The 22,929-nt window shown below is 42.5% G+C and overlaps 1 protein-coding gene across 1 annotated transcript in view; it reads right to left on the bottom strand.

Moving 5' to 3' along the window:
• The window catches only part of LOC123030861 (CD2 associated protein), a 117,179-nt gene extending 95,092 nt beyond the window's left edge, over positions 1 to 22,087 (bottom strand). The window contains exons 1-2 of the mRNA XM_044445151.1: positions 21,930 to 22,087; positions 6,745 to 6,905 (exon numbers count right to left, since the gene is read on the bottom strand). Of these exons, the coding sequence (XP_044301086.1) occupies positions 6,745 to 6,905; positions 21,930 to 21,933 (165 nt within the window). The 5' untranslated portion in view covers positions 21,934 to 22,087. The remainder of the gene's footprint in view (positions 1 to 6,744; positions 6,906 to 21,929) is intronic.
• Between the last annotated feature and the right edge of the window lie 842 nt (positions 22,088 to 22,929).

Genomic DNA, 22,929 nt, shown 5'->3' with positions numbered 1-22,929 from the left:
TTTTAGGTATGGATGCCATGTGTAAATACGGCATCTGGTTTGACCCCTGCAGACAGCATCTACTACAGTGAGTGAATGTAACTCAAAAGAGAACAGGAAGATTAATTACTAAAATCCATGCTTTTAAGGAAAAGCAACTAGAGGATATTGAGGAATGGAAAAATTTAGTACCAGGAGTACATGCTGAAAACAAATATGCTTGTGGGAGGCACAAGACTGCCAGAATAGAAATAGTAGGGAACTGTGTGTCGCCACAGAAACAATACCCAGTATCAAGAGAAGCACAAGAAGGAATTCAGGAAACCATAGACGCCTTATTGCAGCAAGGGGTTTAGAAGAGGCTATTTCACCATTTAATTCCCCAGTATGGCCAGTAAGGAAGGCAGATGGGAAATCATGGAGATTAGTAGTGGATTTAAGAAGAATAAATGAGGCCATGCCTCCAGTGACTGCTACTGTGGCTAACATTGTGGAAACAATAATGTTAACAGGAAGAGAAGCACAATATTATTCGGTATTGGATTTAGCAAATTGTTTCTTTGCTATACCATTAGGAGAGGAGAGTAAGGCTCGATTTGCTTTCCAACATAAAGGTAAACAATACTGTTTTGCAAGACTCCCAATGGGATTTCACAACGTGCCCGCTATTGCCCATAATTTTTTTACAAAAATGCTCAAGGAATTAGGACCGGAGGACAAACCTTTTGTCGTTTCATATGTAGATGACATTCTGGTGGTAGGAAGAACAGCGGAGGAAGTGAGGGGGCGCACTCTAAGGGTCTTAAAACTAATAAGAGACACTGGATTTAAAATAAATTTGGAAGAGGCACAGTTAGTCAAGCCAAAGATTAAATACCTGGGCATACAATTGGAATCAGGTGGAAGAATTATAGAAGAAAATAGAGTAAAAGCTTTAAGTGCTATAGAGCCCCCTAAAAACATCAAGGATCTGAGAATGCTATTAGGAGCTTTTGGTTTTGTACGCTCATACATTCCAAGTTATGCAGAACTGACAAAACCCATGTATAAATTGTTAAAGAAAAATGTAGCATGGAATTGAACAGAAGAACATCAAAATAACTTGGAACAGTTAAAACTGTGGGTTCAGAGAGCTGTAAAATTATGGCAGCCCAAGCAAGAGGAGCTATTTTATATTCATCTTCATTGGACAAATCAAACTATAGCAGCAGGGTTATATCAAAAGGATGACCAATAGCCAATGCGAGTAGAAACTTAACATCTGTGGAAGAAAAATACAATGATTGTGAAAAGGCCACTGTAACAACCATGTGGGATTTACAAGAGTGGGAATACATGATAGGATTAAGTAAGGTGGTGAGACAATCGCATGGAGTGTTAAAATACATTGTGACAGAGAATTTGCATACAGTAAGTTCTGTAAAATTAGCACAATGGACAGTGTGGCTGAATCAGAAGGGAATAGATTTCCAAACAATTAAGAACCCAGATTTAATGGTGGGGATTCTACAAGGTCCCAGATATACATATGTGCATAACAACATGTGGGAAAAGGAGGATACAAAGTACTTACAATATCAGAATATTAATAAAGACAGTGACAATATATACTTCACAGAGAGGGGTTCATGGTATGAAAATGGAGTAAGAATACCCATGTGGGCATGGTACAATCCAAGTAAAAATAAGGAGAGGAGAGATGTGGTCCTAAATGAGTGCTCAAGTGGCTGAAATTAAGGCGGTAAAGGATGCCTTAAAAAGGAGATATGTGAATCAGAAATAGAAAATGAGAAATCTTTTGTAGTTACTGATAGTGAATATGTATATAAAGGAACAACAGAATATTTGTTCTTTTGGGCTAAGAATGAACGTATGAATGCAGGAAATAAACAGTTAACACACATTGAAGATTGGAAGGAAATTTATGTACTGTTAGGAACAAGACAAGCAGCTAAAAGAGCAAGTAAAGATATTGCTTTTACAGCAAACAGATAATGAGAAGTATCAAGGGTTAAAAGAAATGCATGAGATTGGACATGAAGGTATTGAAAAGATTATAAAAAAGCCAAGACTTGGGAGAATGGAAAAGACAAATGGTGAAAGAAATTGTAGAATCATGTGTTCCATGCAGCGAAGTAAAAAGAGAGTATGAGAAACAGGCAGGCGCACTGGTGTCGGTACAAGCTGACTGACCTTGGGGAATAATATACATAGACTTTACAGATAAGTTGCCTAGAACAGAGGTGGAAAAAACATGTTGAGAAAATTTGTTAAGGAAAATGGGAAAGGTTGGGCAGAAAAATTGCCACAAGTTCTAATGGCTATAAAGGGCAGCCCCACATGAAAGTTGGGACTATCACCTTATAGTAGTACAGTTGGAAGGGGGCAGAGGACCACTGGGTCCAACCCCCTGTTCATCAGTGCAGGACACCAAGTTAAACCATTCCTCTCAGATGGCTATCTGGTTGTATCTTGAATGCTTCTAGTGCGGAGAGCCCACAACCTCCCAGGCTAATAGGTTCCATTCTCATATTGCTCTAATCATCAGGAAGTTCTTTCTGATGTTCATCCTGAACCAGGCTTCCTTGGAACTTGAGCCCATTAACCCATGTCCTGCATTCTGGAATGATCAAGAAGAGATCCTGCCCTTCTTTTGTGTGACAACTTTTTAAGTACTGGTTGAACACTATCATATTCTCTTCTGAAGGCTAAACATGTCCAATTCTTTCAATCTCCCTCATATGGCTTTGTTTCCTTGCTGCAGTTCTCGCAACCCTTTTTGGTTTGTTTACATCTCCCTTAAACTGTGGTGCATGATTTCTTCAAAGCTCCATTTGGCAGTGTCATTTGATCCCACATGTATACAGAAAGGGATGCATATCAGTGGGCTTTATGTGCCTTGGCAATTTTCAGTTACATCTCCAATCTATCTTTCAGGGAAGCAGCATACCTGGTGAGCCCACAGGTCTTCACATATAGGTGTTTCCATCCCATACAGAACAGAATCTCCAACAATTCTTTTCTTGTTGTTCTTCTAGGCCTTGGTATCATCACCAAGTGTCTTGTTTAGTGCTGCATAGGATGACTTGTAGTTCTTCCACTGCAGGCTGCCCTCCAATCTCATCCTTGAGTAACTGAAGCAGTTCAAGAGTTCCACTGCTTCCACTGGTGCAGAATGTCTTCTAGTTCTTCTACTGCTAACACTCACTCTTTTCTAGGGAGCTTCTCCCTAATTTTCCCTTGCCTCTTCTACCTCAGCTTGCTATTGTTCTTCTAGACCCTGTATGAAAACCTAGCAGTTGGTAGTTCTACTACTCCATCTAAAAACTTTTCTTCTCTTATTCCCATGAGGGTGGACACTTGCTGCTTCAGTGCTCTTACCTTTTCTTCTAACAGAGTTCCTAGCTTGCACTTGTTGCATGGATAGCCCATATTGACCTCAGACAAGAGAACAAACTTTGCACATATCTTGCAGGTCACCCTGCAAGATATGCATTGGGAAGTCTTTTCAGTACATAGTCTTTACTTTTTTATTCTACCTTGCTGACCATGTTCTTCATTCTTTCCATCGTCCACCACTTCTCTCGTTTCTTTAGGTAGTATCCCAGGGGTCACCACAAGAGGAAAAATCCTTTCTCCCTCCTGTTAGGTTCAGGGCCTGAGTGACCCTACAAGTGCCTGCAGAACCAGGAACACCTCTGCAGATGCTTGCAGTGAACAGCTGAGGAGCAACTATACAGTGCAGCTGGAGGCCATGGATAGATGCATCAAAGACAGCACTGCACTGCAATGGCACTCTTTGCTACAGCAACATGAGCTGTCCTGGTGACTCCCTTTTGTTTTGACTTCCTGGACCACCTTGCCTGTCTCCTGTCTTGCTCCAGCCTGTTCCTGCTTCAGTTCTTGTCTCCAACCTGACCCTGCTTTCCCAGGTACCTGCACCCATCCTTCCTGGTAAGGTGTAGCTATCTCTCTCCCTCCCTCCCTCCCCTTGACTAGTAAAGTCTTTGAAAATGCAGCAATGAGAAAGGCTTATGAAAGGCTGCTCATATTTCCTCAAGAGTTTTTCTCCCCGCTCCCGTGCATTTGGCCATGACTACTCCACTTACATTTTGCACCTCTGAGGATGCAGCTGTTTCAGGGATCCATAACAGCCCTAACTGTATTGCAACTATCCAAAGGGAGCTCAGTGTTTAATTGCTTTAAAATGGAAAGCAGAAAAATCCAGCTACTGGAGACTCAAAAAACAAGTTCACTGACTATGCAGTAATGGCAAAATTAATTATGTAAACAGAAAACCAGGCAAAGAATTTAGTAAGTGGAAACTGTACTATGCACAACTTACTTTAGAATGAGGATTAACAACAATAGAAAAGTCTATATATAAATGGAGTGGAAGCTTTGAAAATACAGCCAGAAACTTATGCTCATACTAATGCTTTGCTGTTATACCATTAACGAGTTATATAAATGGAATAGAATTTTTGAAAATATTGCTATAGATTAACTCTTGTACTGATGCTTTATTGTTATAGTAAGTTCGTTAAGATGAATAGTTATGTAAGTGTCCAGAGTTAAAATTGCCTTTAAATGGTAAGCAAAGGGAAATACAATTAGAAAAGATTAGAAAAATAAGTTAGTGAATAAGCAGAAATGGTAAGACTGACAGCCAGTAAAATTAATAAGTGTAAAAGGACCAGAATTTTGGAGAAAAGTGTTGGAGATTGTTTGCATTGAGGCTTCATTCAGGAACGGCAATTTAGTAGAAATTTCAACAAATGTTAACTAAGTTCTTTTTAAAAAGTAACTGAGTAGAGATGATAATGATTACTGACTTTCAGCAATTTTTTTAAAAAAATTGTACTTGATGTTCAGTGTGGTATCTTTTTGAGATCCCTTGGTGTTTCTTTGCTACATTTTCTTTACTGTTTTTCTTTTTATTTCTTAAACTGTACTGTTATTAAAAAGAATACTAAAAAATAGGAGCTCGGTGTTAATGGTTATTTCAGTCCACCTGTACTTGCTGAGAGCTGCAAGTCATTCTTAGGCTTATGAAGTTGCACCCCATCTCTCCTTCCCAGCTCTCTGGCCATCTGGCTACTGGGGCATCTGCACCTGTGCTGGGCCAGCAGGATAAACTGCTGGTGTTCGCTGGCGTCCACCCAGCTGGCCCCTGGCCTTGGACACTGAGATCCACCAGATAGCTGCTCCTGGGGACATCAACATTTAGCACTGTTCAACATGGCGGCCTGTTGGTTTTCCTCAATCTTTCAGCCGTTTTTGATACCACTGACTGGAGTGACCGCCTAAGCTGAGCATGGGGGACAGTGCTGTGTGGGCTGGCTCTGCTCCTACCTGGATGGCAGGCTCCAGAAGGCCATTCTTTGCGGATATTTGCTCTGTTCCACCCCATAGATTTCCTCAGGCATCACTGTCCTCCCCCATGCTAGTAAACATGCGTGTTAAACTATTAAGTGGCTGCTGATGACATTCAGCCCCACTTCTCATTTCAGACAGATTGCAACAAAGACACCCCCCCACACATACAGAACCCAAATGCTGACACTATACTGCCTCCATTATTTTTTCCAATCAGGCAGGTAAGATTAAAAGGGGAACTATTGAGTAAAATTATATGCACACATTACTTATCCACAAAATAATAAAAAAGGGTAGTGACAATGGAAAATCCTTCAAGGTGTTACTATGGGGTGGAGCAGCTCACAACCGCCTTTTGCAATCTCAAAAAAAAGGGGGTAAAAATAGCTTTCATGAATGAAAAACAGCTCAATTCCCACATAAGAAATAATTGTTGGTAACAATGGGTGGGTCTGCACAACATAGCAGTCAACTCTTGGTTGTCATGTGTGCAAACTCAGTCCTTTCTTTCCAATGAAACCAGACTTCTGAGATTATGAATTTAGCAAAAGCCCTCAAGAAAAGCAAGTATACAGGTTCATCTGTTACTTCAGTCTAATATAGGTACTTGATAACTGAGATTATACACAGCTGTAAAAACAAAGAAACTAAATAATCTAGATGGCTATAGCATTATATGCATCTCAGGACAAATTCATTCCTATAACATCAATTAAGTAACAGCTAGACTCCAAATCTTTATTAAAAATCTAACACTAATCCACTCTATATCTCACACCCAGAAGTGAATCCAGATCCAGGGGTATAGTGAAAGGTAAAAGACCCAAATCAGTTTCTGAACAAAATGTGAACAGTGAAGCACCAAACTGAAATAAAATATGCATGTAGTGCCCCAGCCCTACCACAACGTCTAGTAGAATATTTTGATATCACACAATTCTGTACATTCTACCAGACATATGGCCGGGAAGGGAGTGGCCAGATGCATGGAGGCTATTTTCAGCAACCACACATTTACCAGTATGTATAATTTGGCCCACTGTGATACTGAATACAAAACCAAATAACACCTTTCTTGAACACTGTTTTACTTGTAGCGCTCAGTACTGTTGGCATCGAAGTACAGAAGGAACCTGGATGCAACCTGAAACTTTTGCAAGAGATCTCTTGTGCAACAGCCTCAATGTAAGAAAATGCCAGAAACTCCAAAGAATAAGCAATACAAACAAAATATTAAAATTTCCCACATCATACAATACTCCTCCAATGTCAGGTGGTTTAAATCGTTTCTTGTTTCCATGCTAAGTTCCATGTAATGTAGGTATAACTTAATGTTTAAAGTTACAAAACTATAGAAAAGAATTGAGATGAACATAAAGTACTTGCCTTAACAAAGTTGTCAGGAAACATGCCCCTTTTCCCATTCAGCTCTCCTTCTAGCCATCCTTCCTCTTCTGGTTTTTTCACATTCCTTATGATTTCACCAACTCGAATGGTTAGCTCATCATCATGTACTGCATCGTAGTCATACTCAACAATATACTCAACTGAAATGGGGAAAATAGGTCAGCATATAATTCAAGAATTTGGAAATACAAATCCTATCATTCAATGATTATCCTATTTTTAAATGCAAGTTATGAACAGAAAACCAACACAGCTTTTCTGGATGAAGAAGCAAGTCCAACTGTGACTTACTTCTGATCAAACATGGTTTGCATCAGACTATATTTTTGCTGTTTTAGGTTATTCCTGCATAAATTACATGCAGAATCATTTGCAAAAGCAAAGCATAAATCTTAGTGTCTTTGAAAACTCACTCTATGCTAATGGCCATATATTTATTCTAACTGTAAGACAACAGTAACCACCCTAAACATATTCTTAGTCCATGTATAAAGTCCAACTACTTCAACTTCATCATAAAGCTACTTGTTAAAGCACAGCATGATAAGCTTCAAAATGTTTCACTATGCTTTTAGTTAACACTGTTTCATGCACTATGTTTCCAGGATCCTACTTGCAAGCTAAAAACATGACCTCCAGTCAATCACTCTTATTTTGATTTGGCACAAAAACTATGTAGTCAGCTTTCATTGCAACATCATAAATCTAAAACAGAGTGAGAGTAATGCTTCCTCTCCTTAATCTGGTATCTGCTGTATTATAATAATAAAAAAGACGATGAAGGCAGACAGGAAGCAGTCACTGAGAGTGAAAGCACAGAAAAGTGAGAAGTCCTTTCAAACCAAATATGTTCACCTAAAAAATTTCAGCTCAGCCCTAAACAAAACTACTATGTCAGTGCAAGTTCAAAAACAATGTAAAAGGAAATCTTAAATGCACCTATAATACTTATACACTGCTTAATAGAATAAAATCTACCAGAACAGTCTTCAAAGTGAACAAGTCAGTCAAATGAGTATGCTAAACACCTTAATTAAAAATGATTAAAAATGTTGTTATTGTCAGGATCTGGTCTGCTCTGGTGGCCTTAACTAAAGCAGTTACCACTGTATTCACAGGCTCAGTCCCAAGCCCTGCTGGAGCTCTAGTTAAGGTCTTGGTAGATGGTACTAAAAGCCACTGAGAGGTCCAAGGAGAATCAACAGGGTTGCACTCCCCCCCCTCCCAGCAGAGGTCATGCCATAGAGTTACTCAGGCAGTTTCTGTTCCAAAAGCAGGTCTGAAACCAATTGAAATGGGTTAGATAATCAGTTTCCTCCAGGATAGCCTGGAGATGCCTGGCCACAACCCATTCAATCACCGTGCCCAAAAAGGGAGGGTTAGCAATTGGTTGGAAGTAGCTCATATTGGCTAGGTCCAAGACAAGTTTCTTAAGGAGCAATGCAATAAACTGTCTTTAAAGTGGAAGGCATCACACCCTCTCTAAAAGAGGCATTAACAACCTCCTGGAGACAAACTCAATTACCCTCTGTGGATTTTCCAACCAAGTAGGAAAGGCAAGGATCAAGTGAGCAGGTCGTAGGCCTGACAGACCCAAGCACCCTGTCCATATAATCAGGTCACAAAAGCTGAAATTCATCCAGAAGAATGGAACAAGATGGTGCAATGGACACCTCCACTAATGGAACCGGAATAACTGTGGAGTCTAAGTCACTATGGATCCAGGCAATTTTATCTTCAAAGTGCCACGCAAATTCCTCACAGGGTGCCTCCAAAGTTCAATCAGATCTCGTTTGGGCCTAGGATGCAAAAGGCCCCAAACAACTCAGAAATGCTCCACTGAGCAATACAATGCAGATGCAATGCTGGCAGCAATACTGCACTTCCTCACTGCCTTCATCCCCATGGAACAGGCTCAATAATGGGCACTAAGCTGTGTTCAGTTGGATTCATTTTGAGTTCCCCTCCACCTGTGCTCTAGCCATCACCCCTCCTGCTTCATCACCCTCTGCTCTAGTGTATACCAAAGAACCAACTGGGCTCTGCAAGAGGGGATTGTGTCAATCACTTGGATCGTGTCTATCACTTTGACTCATCTGCCCAAGTCTCGGTAATACATGCCAGGTCAGCCTCCTGATCCACAATTAAATCAGCTGGTTTGATTGTGGGCTGACCTGGCATTAAGTAACAGCGCCAGAAGGCCTAAGGGCAAGTTGGCATGGTTGTCAGGGATCCTCTGGCTGGGGTAAGGACCACAGGAGGGGAAAGCAGTCAGACATCGTAATGGCAACTTCTTTTTAAAAGTAAATTGCCACAGTAGCAGGGGAGGTGGGGACATTTTTGCTGAAATTACCAATGGGAAGGGAAGGATTAAACCTCCCCTCTTAATATGCTACAGGCCCAATGAAAAACACCCCACTATCTTAAAAAAACATATATACATGCTAACAGTGCACACTATGTATTTAATAAAATAAGCAGTTAGGCCCCTAGTCTCTTGCCCCTGCTAGAGGAATCTTCATCTCTAGAGTAGCTAGAGTTTGCAGAGACAACACAATACAGAAAGCTGAAGAAATACCATGCTAACTAACCAAGCAAAATTAAATGCATACTTTGTAAGTTTGTATTCTGAAAGAGGACAGGTGAAAATGAACCACTGCCTCCAAAAAGGAGGCAAAATGTATTGGTAGCTAGTTAATTTTCTGTTCTCAGCTTGAAGAATACCACATCCTAAAGCCTACCCCTATACAACTTTTTGCAGGATCAGCTTTTCAAAAACCACCTTGCATGTTAGACAACCACAAAACCACTTACCAGAGTTTTTTGGTACCAAAACCACATGAACTTCAGTACTGGAGAGTGAATGAAGTGGTAACTCATCCTGTGAGCCTTTTAAGTTTTGCTAATGTTTATAAAAGATTAGCTAAACTTGAAAAGCTCTAAAGATACAGGAAGCTGAACAAGGCATTTTATATGATAATGTTTGATTAATATAGGTTAACTAATCAGAGCAAACAGGATTACCAGATATAGTATGCACTGTGGAAATGAAAGATATTGTTCTCTTTTACCTGGAATCCCCTGCAGTCTCTGTAGGAAAACATTTTAAGCTTGACTTTTCCAAAGACTGAACTGATCTCAGGGAATAAATACCAAAAGTAAAGAAACAAAAAGAAATTAGGGGATGAGGCTAAGAATTGAGCAGAAGCAGCATTCTTCTCTCATTTTCTTTGACTATGAATTTAAAAGGAAACCTTCTCATAAGAGTTTTTGAATTTTAATTTTAACATGAAAGGTTTATTTAATTTATATCCAACCTTTCACCCAATACAGCGCTCAAGGCAAGCTAACATCAAGAAAATGAAGGCTAAAACACGATATACAGATCTATGAAAACTCATTGAATAAACAGACAGCATCCAAGTAATTTAAAAGCACTGCCTGGGGTGCAATCTCAGCAGACCTTACTGGTCAGCCCCAAGTGGGGTGGTGACACTGTGGCAGCAATAAACCTGAAGGGGACAATGCCAAAAGCTGCCACTCCTTCAGGGGAAAATACAAGTGCAAGGGCCACCCCCCCCCCCCCCAGCCAGCTCTGTTTGTTTTCCATCTCCTGGAGGGTGGGTGCTCATTCTCTCTTCACAATTCTAGAGTATGTGCCAGGAGGGGGGATCATGGGAACAGGTAGGGGACCTGAAGGGCCAATTACTATAGTGACAGGTAGAGGCACTGCAGAAAGCTAGGTGAGGGGAATGTGGTCAAGGAAATTTGTGACTGTGCCATATTCTGGCCCTTCTCACAACTGCAGGTTTGGCGGCTGCCTGACCAGCTTGTTCCTGACTCTCCAGATACTGCCACACTGTGCCTGGTCACTCAAAGACCGGGTCTTTTCCTTTCCTTTTCTCTGCTGTGTTTTCTACAGGGAAGGGAAGGGCAGAGGCGGGGCTATGCTGGTGTGTATGGGGGTTTGAGTAGGTGCGGTTCGTTCTATTTCATTATTTAACATTATGAATATTATTGTATTAAATAACTTTGTTTGAATTTGTATTGCTCTGCTGTTATTGTATTTGAATTTGTATTTGCTATGAGTATAGTATTGCATTTATATTGATTTTGGATTGTGCTATTATAAATTTTTAATCAAGTATTCTTGAAAAGAAGCAACAGCAGATTTTGTAGTCAAATTGCATGTTGCTCTAAAAATTTCAGTTGTATTTGATTACATTTAATTTCAATATTTTATTTTATTAACATTTTTACTGCACAGTCTCTGGTTATTTTAGAGAATTTTCATTTTTGGTACTATATTTAAAAATGAATACACAAAATACTATATTATGTATATAGTGCTTTTTATTTCTGCCTCAGAGGTCCCCAAAATAATTTTCCTTTTTTTGCAGGTCCCCAACTGTAAAAAGACTGCAGGTGGCACAGTGGTTTAAACCGCTGTGCTGTTGGGCTGGTTGATCAAAAGGTCGCTGGTTCGAATCTGCACAACGGGGTGAGTCCCCGTTGCTCCGTGCCAGCTCCTGCCAACCTTGCAGTTCGAAAGCATGCAAATGCAAGTAGGTGAAAAGGTACCACTGCGGTGGGCAGGTAACAGCTTTCCATGCACTTTCGTGTTTAGTCATGCCGGCCCCATGACCACAGAGACTCTGTCTGTGGACAAACGCTGGCTCCCTTGGCTAGGAAACGGAGATGAGCGCCACCCCCTAGAGTCAGGCATAACTGGACTTAATGTCAAGGGGAAACCTTTACCTTTAACCTTTAACTGTAAAAAGCTTGAAAACCATTGTCGTACACAATGGAAGACAGAATTAAGTTATACAATTAAAGTAGGATTAGATCTCCTGACTGTCTTCATTGGCCTTTTCCCTCAAAAGTGGCCCCAACTCAAAGACCCAACATGCTGGAGTAAGTACTATGAGAAAGCCAGTACTTTTAAAAATGTAAAAGCAGCACAAATCCTAACAAATGAAAGAGGGAGAATAAATGCCCTTAAGTAGGAAGATACTAATTTGACTCCTTGAAACATGCACACACCTAAAAGGTGGGTTGTCCCATCCAAATGTTTGTTAGCTTTAGCTCTAGGAAAGTCCTGGGGAACCTCCAACCCTGCAGCCTCAGGTTGTGAACAGACCAGGGAACAATGCCCACCTAAAAGAAAACTATGTAATCCTTAGTCCTTCTTTGAGCAATGTGCAGATAAACTTGTCTGGCTGCCAGGCCCTGCATCACTCATAGTTCTTCAAGATACTGTCCTGTTCCTGTTCTTGCCTCACTGAGAAACCAGTAAGTATCAGGCCAATAATGAAATCCTGTAAACCAGACCTACAATTCACATCACTGTGAATGACACCCTCATCACAGCATAGACTGAACAGCTTCTTCCCCAGGTTCCATCCATTTTATCTGTCCAGCAGCTGATGGGAAATAAGCACTTTCCTTTCAGAGGACAAATAAAGGCTCCCTTCCTCAGTGTGTAGCAAGGTGAGGATGCATGGCCAGCAGAGGAAGCTGCTGAGTGAATCAGTCCTGCTTACTTCTAAGGCTCTTCTCACTTACTTCTGAGTATACATGCTCCTCAGCAGACAAGCAATGAGCCTTGGCATTCAAAAGTACTGCTGAGTGATTAATTTCTGTTTACTTTGAATCAACATGTAAGAGAGCTTATTGCTTACTTCTGAGTAGGCTTCAAATTGATAAGAATAAGATTTTAGCATTATGAGTCTGCCTTTGGCCATGCCCTCCTTCTCTTTGGCTGGAATGCAGATCCTAAAACTTTTCCCAAACTGGAATTCGGCTCTTGGACTGAAAAAGTTTTTCTACTCCTGCTCTATGTATAAAACACATGTATAAGCTTGCACAGACAAAAACAAAGAAGTGTTAGCACTCCAATCTTGTGCACAGTCTCCTAGAAGCACACTCTACTGAATTCTGTTGAACTTTCTTTGAATTTGATAGATTCAGAAGTAAGCTTTTGCTGTTAGCTATTCATTTTTTTTTTAAGACAGTGCTCTGTTCCAGACCACAGATTCAGATTTGCTGGTAGCTTGCCACCGATCAGTAAAGAGTTAATTTTAGCTATTTTTGAGTGTCTGCTACTTTTTCCTCTAGTCTGTATATAGACAGTTTGATACAGCAGTACCCACAGATGCACAGATATTTTCTGCATAGGCCAGCATTTCCTGTTCAAGTCTTTAAAAAAAGGGAAGAAGCATGGGGCTATTCTGACAACTTAAACATAGGCTTTTGGGTTTCCAATCACTTTAGGGGATGAAAGTAGAATTAAAAGACAATACATTAATAGAAGTTCTGTGAGTGCTTGATGGGGTGGGGGGCTACATTTAAGACTGAGAATTCTGCTCCAAGATTACAAAGGTGCTGCTTTCAAAAATGGTACATAGTACTGGCATGATCAAATAGATCAAACACATCAGTGATACATTATTTTCATTTTAATAGCTCCTTAATTGTGCAGTAAGGATATCACAACTGCTTAATAAAGCAATCCCATAGTCATGTTATGCCCTAGTCTATTGCTGAAGCGTACTTAAAATACAGTGGTACCTCGGTTAACGAACACCTCAGTTCACGACCAAATCGGGTCATGAACAGAAATTTCTGAAAAGTTTTGCCTCGGGTCGCAAACTCCACACTGGGTGAGGATTGCATCTGCCTTCTCCCCAGTGCACCCGCTTCCCCACAACACGCCCGCAATCATGCCCACCTCCCCTCCGAGTACGCCCGTGATTGCGCCCGTCTCCCCCCTCCAAGCACACTCGCTTCACATTTTTGTGATAAAAAAAATAGTTACAGAACAGATTAACCTTATTTACATTGAACCTGATGGGGAAATTTGACTTGGGTCACAACCAATTTGAGACACGACCAGAGACCTGGAAAGGATTAAGTTTGTGAGCCAAGGTACCACTGTATACTACTGGCATAAAATACACATTACTGAGATGTATTAGAATAAAACAGACAAATGATGGCATTTGCATTGGTAGGATGGGGGCAGTAATGGGGAGGCTAACATTTAAGGTGTCTCCAACAGCAGCAGTGAAGAACTATGGAAAATATAGTCTAAAATATCAGACTCACTACCTCTGGTAGGTCTTAGGTCTTTCAACATGCAATATTTTACATTCCTAACCTATGTTTTGAAGTTGAAATTTACTTTCAGCTTAGTTGTGAATCTGCCACTGAGTTTACGAAGTATCAAGTAATAAATTTTATATCCTTCATTCAACCCTGCCTTCTACTGAAAATGTTCACTTAAGTCATGGGTCCTCAAACTAAGGCCCGGGGGCCGGATCTGGCCTGCCATGCCCATTTGGACTCGCCGCGCCCATGGGTGCACCTGCTGCCACCCTTGCCCCACGCACAGGGAGGCAGCAGTTTGCTCGCTCGGAGAAAACAGTGTCCAAGCGAGCAAGCCGCTGCCTCGTGCGCCTGCCTCCCTCCCCTCGCCGCACGTGCCTGCCCACCCATGCCGCACCCTGCGCCCACCTCAGCGCACACGCCCACATGCACCGCCCCCTCACCGGCCCGTCTGCACTGCCAGCACCACCTTTCCAGCCCGCAGCTAGCACCGGCACCTTTCAACTGGCCCCCTGCTGAAAAAGTTTGAGGACCCCTGACTTATGTGGTCTGCCCCATGTGACATGCAGTCCTGGCAAATCTAAGCACTGACATATTTAACTTGTTGTCAAAATCACTTATGACAGGGTATCCAAATAGAGCATCACTTGGTACACATGCACATCTTATTGTCAAGGGATCAGTCTCAAATACATGAAACACACTGCCTTAAAGTGATACAGGTCCTGAAAATTCCAATATTGTGAATAGCACCCAACCAGATCACACCACAACTGGACCAAGTCTGGTCACTGGACATTGTTTCTAATTGGAGAGATAATTACATCCATTATGAGAAGGCAGAACTATCATCATCCTTTATAGATGTTACCTGAAACTACAGTCTTGTCCGTTTTTGCTTGCCTGTCTCACAAAAAGGGGGTTAGAACAAAATATCATCTATACTGATCCTTTATTGTGCGTGAACCCCCTTCTAAAACATGTTAACATCTAACTAACAGTACTTCTATCCATTAGTGCATCAAGCCAGATTCAGCTGGATTTGATGGAGAGGTAGAGCTGGGTACCACCCAAACGTCAAAGACATCTGAGCACAAACCTCTACATAATACTCCTTAACGTTTCATATAGAAGTTGATTGACACAAGAAATGAAATCAGTCCCTGCAGAACCCCACAGCATCTGTACCTAGGTGCAGAGCAATAAGCCTCCAGCACCACCTTTTGGAGTTGGCTATTCAAGTAGGAGCAGAAGCACTGCAATGCAGTACCTCCAACATGTATCCCAGATAGCCAAATCAGAGGGATACCATAGTTTACCTAGACACAACATTTGAATTTATTATTTGGAGAGAATACAAATTTGAATACAGTCCTGAAGATTATTTCGGATTCACTCAACATCTGAATTTAAGATGTATTTTTATTAGACCAACTAAAGGTCACAAAATAGTGTTCAAGCTTTTTGAGTTCTCCAGAACAAAGCAAAAATCTGTCTAATAAGAACATTCACATGGCCCATCCAGGCATCCATACACATTGCTCTGGTTTGGGGGGGGATGTCAAGGGGTCAAGTGCAGAAATATAAAATGTCATAAAATTATGAATCCCTAGAAGGAAAACGGTCATGGTACACAAGAAGTACTCAGCAGGGGTGCTGAGTTTCCTCTTCCAAGGAAGAAGCTCTGAGGGGACTACACTCCAGTGGTGGGTGAAACTGAAGGCAAACGGTGTGGACTCAAAGGAAAAGGGCTGAGGCCAAAATGAGAATAAATGTCAATGTGTTTTGCCTTAAAGCACTCTTTGCTAGCAGCTAAGCCTTGGAGGGGCATTTCAACCTTTTAGAATGGATGGAAACTGCACAAAGACCAGGAAATCACCAAACTGTTGGTTACTGGGGGCAAAGGAAAAGGGGCGTGGCTATTTGGAGAACCTCACAGGGCAGGGTGGGGAAGGGACAGACTGGCTTTGGTTGCTGGGCTACCACGCTGACAATTCAGGTACACAGTCTCTTTGGTCCAGCATGGCTCTGGAGGCGGTGGCACTCTCTGTGGCACAGCCTCTTTATCATCCGAGGCTTAGGCTGACATACCAACTACGACCCTATCCAGAGAACTTGTCTAGCTATGGCTGCCATGCTATGGTAATTTTGCATTTAGATTACCACAGTGCATTACACATGGGGCTACCTTTGAAAGCAGTTCCAAGTCTTCAGCTGACCCAAAATAGGGCAGAGAGATTGTAATCATGGTCTAGCCAAATTTATCATATAATAGCCGTGCATTCAGCAGTGCCAGTTGGTTTCCAGATCCAATTCAACAGTTTGATATAAGCCTATGTTATATGAATACTCTCCATCCATCTATACCTGGCCAGACCCTAAGAGCATGCCCCCACCAAAAGAGGTGAGGTGGATGGCTACCAAGGAGTGGGCCTTGTTAGTGGTGGCCTCCGAGTTTTGAAACATACTTCCCAGAAAGATCTGTACCTACTTCCTAACTTTAGTACTATCAATACCAGGTGAAGATATTTTTGTTTTGCTAAGATTTTTAGTCCTTCATTTAAAAATGTTGTTACTTAAGTTTTAGATCTATGGCAAGCTTTTACCCTGCTTTTACTTAGGCTTCATTCTCTTTTAAAGTTTTAATACATTTTACTATGTTATTGTATTATACTGTTTTAGGTTTTGTGAATCATGATGAGGATGTAAACTACTTGGAAGTATACCATTGTAATAAATTAACTGAGCTGCATTTAAATTAAGTACTGTATTTAATTTAATTTCTGCCAAAACGGAATAAAATTAAGACTTTGAAGAAAGTTGCAAGAGCAACCATGTTACAATTGTGCACAATTTTCCGTAAGTTAGGATATGTTATTGTGAGACCAGATGAACAAGATTTAAGTACATTTTGAAAGTATTGCCTAATCAGTACATATTTATATCACCTTATAGCCATCCCCCCCTTCATGGATCACTGCCTTGTCGTGGCAAGGGGCTTGTGCAGCTCAATGAAACTATGAGCTATGCCATCCAGGGGCACCCAAGAAGGACAGGTTATAGCAGAGAGCTCTGACAAAATGTGATCCACTGGAGAAGGAAATGGCAACCCACTCCAGTATCCTTGCTATGAAAACCCCATAGACAGTACCAAAAGGCAAAAAGATATGACACTGGAAGATGAGCCCCTCAGGTCGGAAGGTGTCCAATATGCTACTGGGGAAGAGCAGAGGGCTAGTACTAGTAGCACCAGAAAGAATGAAGTGACTGGGTCAAAGCCGAAAGGACACTCAGTTGCAGATGTATCTGGTGGTGAAAGGAGAGTCCGATGCTGCAAAGATCTATACTCCATAGGGACCTGGAATGTAAGATCCATGAATCAAGGCAAGCTGGACGTGGTCAAACAAGAGAAGACAAGACTGAACATTGACATCATAGGAATCAGTGAACTAAAATGCACAGGAATGGGGGAATTTAATTCAGATGACCATCAGGTATACTACTGTGGGCAAGAATCCCTCTGAAGAAATGGAGTAGCCTTCATAGTCAATAAAACAGTAGGAAAAGCAGTACTGGGATACAATCTCCAAAATGACAGAATGATCTCAGTTCGAATCCAAGGCAAAACATTCAACATCACAGTAGTCCAAGTCTGTGCCCCAACCACTGATGCTGAAGAGGCTGAAGTTGACCGGTTCTATGAAGGCCTACAACACCTTCTAGAATTAACACCAAAAAATGATGTCCTTATCATCATGGGGGATTGGAATGCTAAAGTAGGAAGCCAAAAGATACCTGGAATAACAGGCAAGTTTGGCCTTGGAGTACAAAATGAAGCAGGGCACAGGCTGGTAGAATTTTATCAAGAGAACACGATGGTCATAGCAAACACTCTTTTCCAACAACCCAAGAGACGACTCTGCACATGGACATCACCAGATGATCAACACAGAAATCAGCTTGACTATGTGATCTGCAGCCAAAGATGGAGAAGCTCTATACAGTCAGTAAAAACAAGACCAGGAACTGACTGTGGCTCAGATCATGAGCTTCTTGTTGCAAAGTTTAGGCTTAAATTGAAGAAAGTAGGGAAAAGCATTAGGCCACTCAGGTATGACCTAAATCATATCCCTAATGAATATACAGTAGAGGTGACAAATAGATATAAGGAATTGGTTCTGATAGACAGAGTGCCTGAAGAACTATGGATGGAGGTTCGCAACATTGTACAAGAGGTAGCAACTAAAACCATCCCAAAGAAAAAGAAATGCAAGAAAGCAAAATGGGTGTCTGAGGAAGCTTTACAAATAGCTGAGGAAAGAAGGGAAGCAAAAGGCAAGGGAGAAAGAGAAAGATATACACAATTGAATGCAGAATTCCAGCAGAATTTGTGAAGTCATGTGGGTCTTAGGAAGTCTGAGCAACAACAAAGTTAGTGGAGGAGACAGTATTCCAGGTGAGCTATTCAAAATCCTAAAAGACGATGCAGTAAAAGTGCTACACTCAATATGCCAGCACAGTTGGAAAACTGAACAGTGGCCACAGGATTGGAAAAGGTCAGTTTATATTCCCATCCCAAAGAAGGGCAATGCCAAAGAACGTTCAAACTACCACACCATTACACTCACTTCACATGCTAGCAAAGTAATGCTCAAAATCCTACAAGCTGGGCTCCAGCAGTCTGTGGACCAAGAACTACCAGAAGTACCGGCAGGGTTTCAAAGAGGCAGAGGAACTAGAGATCAAATTGTTAACATACGCTGGATCATGGAAAAAGCTAGGGAGTTCTAGAAAAACATCTACTTCTGCTTCATTGACTATGCTAAAGCCTTTGACTGTGTGGATCACAACAAATTGTGGTAAGTTCTTAAAGAGATGGGAGTACCAGACCATCTTCTTTGTCTCTTGAGAAACCTATAGGCGGGTCAAGAAGCAACAGTGAGAAATGGACATGGAACCACTGATTGGTTCAAAATTGAGAAAGCAGTTCGGCAAGGCTGTATATTGCTGCCCTGCCTATTTAACTTGTATGCAGAGCACATCATGAGAAAGGCGGGGCTAGATGAATCACAAGTTGGAATTAAGATTGCTGGGAGAAATATCAACAACCTCAGATATGCAGATGATACCACTCTAATGGCAGAAGGTGAAGAGGAAATAAAGAGCCTCTCGATGCAGGTGAAGGAGGAGAGTGCAAAAGTTGGCTTGAAACTCAACATTAAGAGAACTAAGCTCATGGCATCCGGTCTTATCACTTCCTGGCAGATAGATGGGGAAGAAATGGAGGTAGTGACAGATTTTATTTTCCTGGGCTCCAAGATCACTGCAGACAGGGACTGCAACCAAGAAATTAAAAGACGCTTGCTCCTGGGGAGGAAAGCTATGGCAAATCTAGACAGCATACTAAAAACAGACATCACCCTGTTGACAAAACTATGTATAGTCAAGGCTATGGTTTTCCCTGTTGCAATGTATGGCTGTGAAAGCTGGACCATAAGGCTGAGCACCAAAGGATTGAGGCCTTTGAGTTGGGGTGACGGAGAAGACTCCTGCGAGTCCTAGAGGAGATATCGACCCTGACTGCTCTTTAGAAGTCCAGATACTGAAGATGAAACTCAAATACTTTGGCCACCTAATGAGAAGGAAGGACTGCCTGGAGATGATCCTAATGCTGGGAACAATAGATGGCAAAAGAAGAAGGGGACGGCAGAGGATGAGGTGGCTAGATGGAATCACTGAAGCAGTCTGTGTGAGCTTAAGTGGACTCCGGGAGATGGTGGAGGACAGGAAGGCCTGGAAGAATGTTGTCCATGGAGTCATGACTAGCAACAAGCAACATAGCCATTTCCATGAGCCTGAGCAAATATATGCATCCAAACACACTTTTTAACTCAGAGTAAGTTTCAGCTGTATTAGCCCACTATTATATATGTGATTAGTGTACAGAAACAGGCACACAGGTAGGTTGCCCCAGCCATCTCTTATAGCAAAACCACAAGTGCTCTAGAGGAGCACTTATGTAGGTACTACTAAATGTGACAATATCTGCATCAGAAAGTTGTGTCTTTGTAGTTAGCACTGAACAAATGTAGTTGATATTATGCAAGAGACAACTGACAAAGGAATTCTTGGAAAGAATTACCTTGCAGAAGAAAGGAGTATATTTGCAGACAATATAAAAGTACAAGGAAATGCTTTGTATTATCAATAAGTAGTGAGGTACACAGTAGCTGCACTACATGATCATCTATACCGTATCTTGGGCTATAATTTTAGGGTTGTACTAATCCTAATCAATGTACACGTAGTCAAATTTAGAACATGCCCATAGGCAACCATGCTTCATGGGAGTGGGTTGGAGACAGCAATCCAGCAGCCACAGGATACCATATTTTTCTGTGTATAAGATGATACTACTTCTTTAAAATATTTACATAAAAATGTAGGGGTGTCTTATACACAGGGGGCCAAAAGGAGAACCACAGGCGCACTGGGGGGGGGAGGCGGGCACGGACGCGCTGGGTGGGGGAGGCTGGTGCGGGCGCGATGGGGGGGGAGACTGGTGCTGGCGCACACATGCAGGGAGGTGGCGGGCACATGCGCGCAGCAGCAGCTTGCTCGCTCAGAGATCAGTAAAAAGTGGGGGGCGTCCTATACATGGGGGTGTCTTATAGTCAGAAAAATATGGTAACTCAGCAAAGCCCTTAGAAAGGGGAGTCAAAGAGCTAACCCCAGACCCACCTCTGGTAGAGAATATAGAAGGAAATAGGCCTGCTGCCTCTCCAGCAGCAACTCAGAGGAAGGGGGGGTGCTGGTAAATGCGAAGAGCCTCCTCCACTCCCAACTCCAAAGTGCCCTTACTAGATAAGTTTAAAAGCTCATCTAGCAAAAATACAGGAGTTGAGAGGAGTGAAAAGCAAAGATCAGGCTCTTCCCACCTTGCCAGCTTCAGGCCAGGAGGACATAGGAGTCTCAGATGTCCTAAGTTCAAGGGCTTCCCAGTGGCAAAGGCAGTCCATAGGATTGAGTCCTTAATGAAATACTGAAGCAATGAAATAATAATGAAATATAATAATACTGAAACATTATGAAGCAAACATTCAATTCATGTAACTGTATTATTTCCACACAACAGAAGCCAATGCCTGCTGAGGAGCAACTGCTAATTAATAACAAAAACAAGACTTAGGTCATATAAAGCAAATTATTCCTCCAATTATTGCATTGCCTATACTTGTTACATTGCACAGTACTCAGTAGTCCAAACATGCTTTAAAGATAGACACAAAAACTGATCATAACAATAGTAAAGACATTTGACATGTTATTTACTCCCTCAGTAACAAAATTGGAAGAGGAAGAACATATTTTCTTGTCCCCGTACAATGATCATCAGCGAGTAGGATACACACTTCTTGCTAACTTCAAAAATCTAGGAACAGAAAAAGGTCTGAAACAGACCAATATTCTATTCTGAGTTCTAATTTAAGAGGAAGCATAGTTAGTATCCTACCGGCCCACATAATTACAAAAGACGGAGAGGATAGCCTGAAAAAAGAAAAAAACACTGGGAGAAAAGGAAAATCAAGTTGCCCGCAGACTAGATTATATCTTCCATGTCTTTACGAGGGCGGAACCAACCAAGCCCATTATTCCCACCTTCTTTGCAGCCTGGATGGTGTTTGTGCGGAGGTGGAAGCTTGTGCCAATCTATAAAACCTAAACTGGCGGGACTCATGTAGACCAGTCCAGTAGGTAGCGAAGGACAGGTGGGACTGGTGAGGACTGCAGTGCGGAGGTCCACGAAGGAAGCAAAAAAGCGATTTCCCCACTTAACGCATCCAGTGCCCCGGCCTTGATTTGAGATGTTAAAGGATGCGAAAGCGCTTACCGCCGGGACATTCCGCAGGCTGCGACAAGCAGCCATAGACGAGCGACCCAGCCGCCACTTCAGGAGACTGGGCAGAGGAACGAGAGAGCGCCGTCCTGCCGTCGCCCCCTCCCCCGCACCCGCGCACCGCCGACGTGGCCCCGCTCCCCATCGCTCCCCCGCTTACCCATGCTGGGCTGCGAGACGGTAGGCGCCTGTGCTGCCGCCTCTCAGCCGTCCGGGCCGCCCCTTCCAGAAGGCGAGCTCAAGCCGGACGCGCCGGCTCCTCCATCGGCAGCGCGTAAAGCGCGGAGGAAGCGGGAAGGAGACGAAACTTCCCCAGGCGCCCGAAGTGGCCGCTGCGGCGCCGCCCACAACAGCCACCGGCCGCCTCGGCGCCGCAGCTTCGCCTCTCTCGCGTCCCGCCCGCCGCGGGAATGGGGACCGCACGGGGGAGTCAAATCCCGCGAGACCTCGGTGCTCCCGGGCCTCTTAGCATCGGCTGAGCCTGCCTGCGGCGCGCGGTTGCCAGGTGCGGCGTCGGCTGCTCCTCCCTCTCGGCTCTCCTGCCAGGCTGGGAAGAGGCAGAGAGGAAGAAGGCGGAAGTGCCTGCGCCGTCGCCGCGCAGCTTCGAGGTCCGGCGGGGCTCGGGGTCCTTCCAGACGGAGGGAGGGCTTCCAGCGCTCGGGAAGCACCTGCGGTTTTCCCACTTACTTAGACTGTTTCTGTAGCCTATCCATTTTCCATTTCCAGTTTTAGGAAACTACATGTCATTTTTCCTGTAGTTCTTAGCCAGCAGAGCTACTTTTACTTTGCACACACATCAAAGAGCTCCTGCAATATAATTTTACCAGAGACAATATTTCAGTTGTTGTGGAAAGGGACATTAGGGGGCTAAGCTACCTGTTGAAAACAAAAACAAAACCACACTTTCTGCTGTAAATATTATGGTTTTACTCAATGAGGACATTTTGTCCACAATGTCTAGCTGAAGTCTGCTAGATATGAGGAAAAAAGCATCTACTAAAGAGATGCCATCTGTAGTTATAGGAAAGAAAGTGGGAGTTTCTTAGGAAATGAACCTGATCTTTTTGTGGTTGTTCACGCAGGAAACTGCTTTAAATTTAGTTCAGTCTCAGATTTATTTTTATAAGCAAGAGTCCATCAATGACAGAATCATAGAGAAA

The sequence above is a fragment of the Varanus komodoensis genome, unplaced genomic scaffold (assembly GCF_004798865.1).
Source record: "Varanus komodoensis strain SLA01 unplaced genomic scaffold, ASM479886v1 scaffold47, whole genome shotgun sequence".
Taxonomy (NCBI): Eukaryota; Metazoa; Chordata; class Lepidosauria; order Squamata; family Varanidae; genus Varanus; species Varanus komodoensis.
Note: the sequence above shows the minus strand (reverse complement) of the source record. Positions and strands in the feature narration are given on the sequence as shown.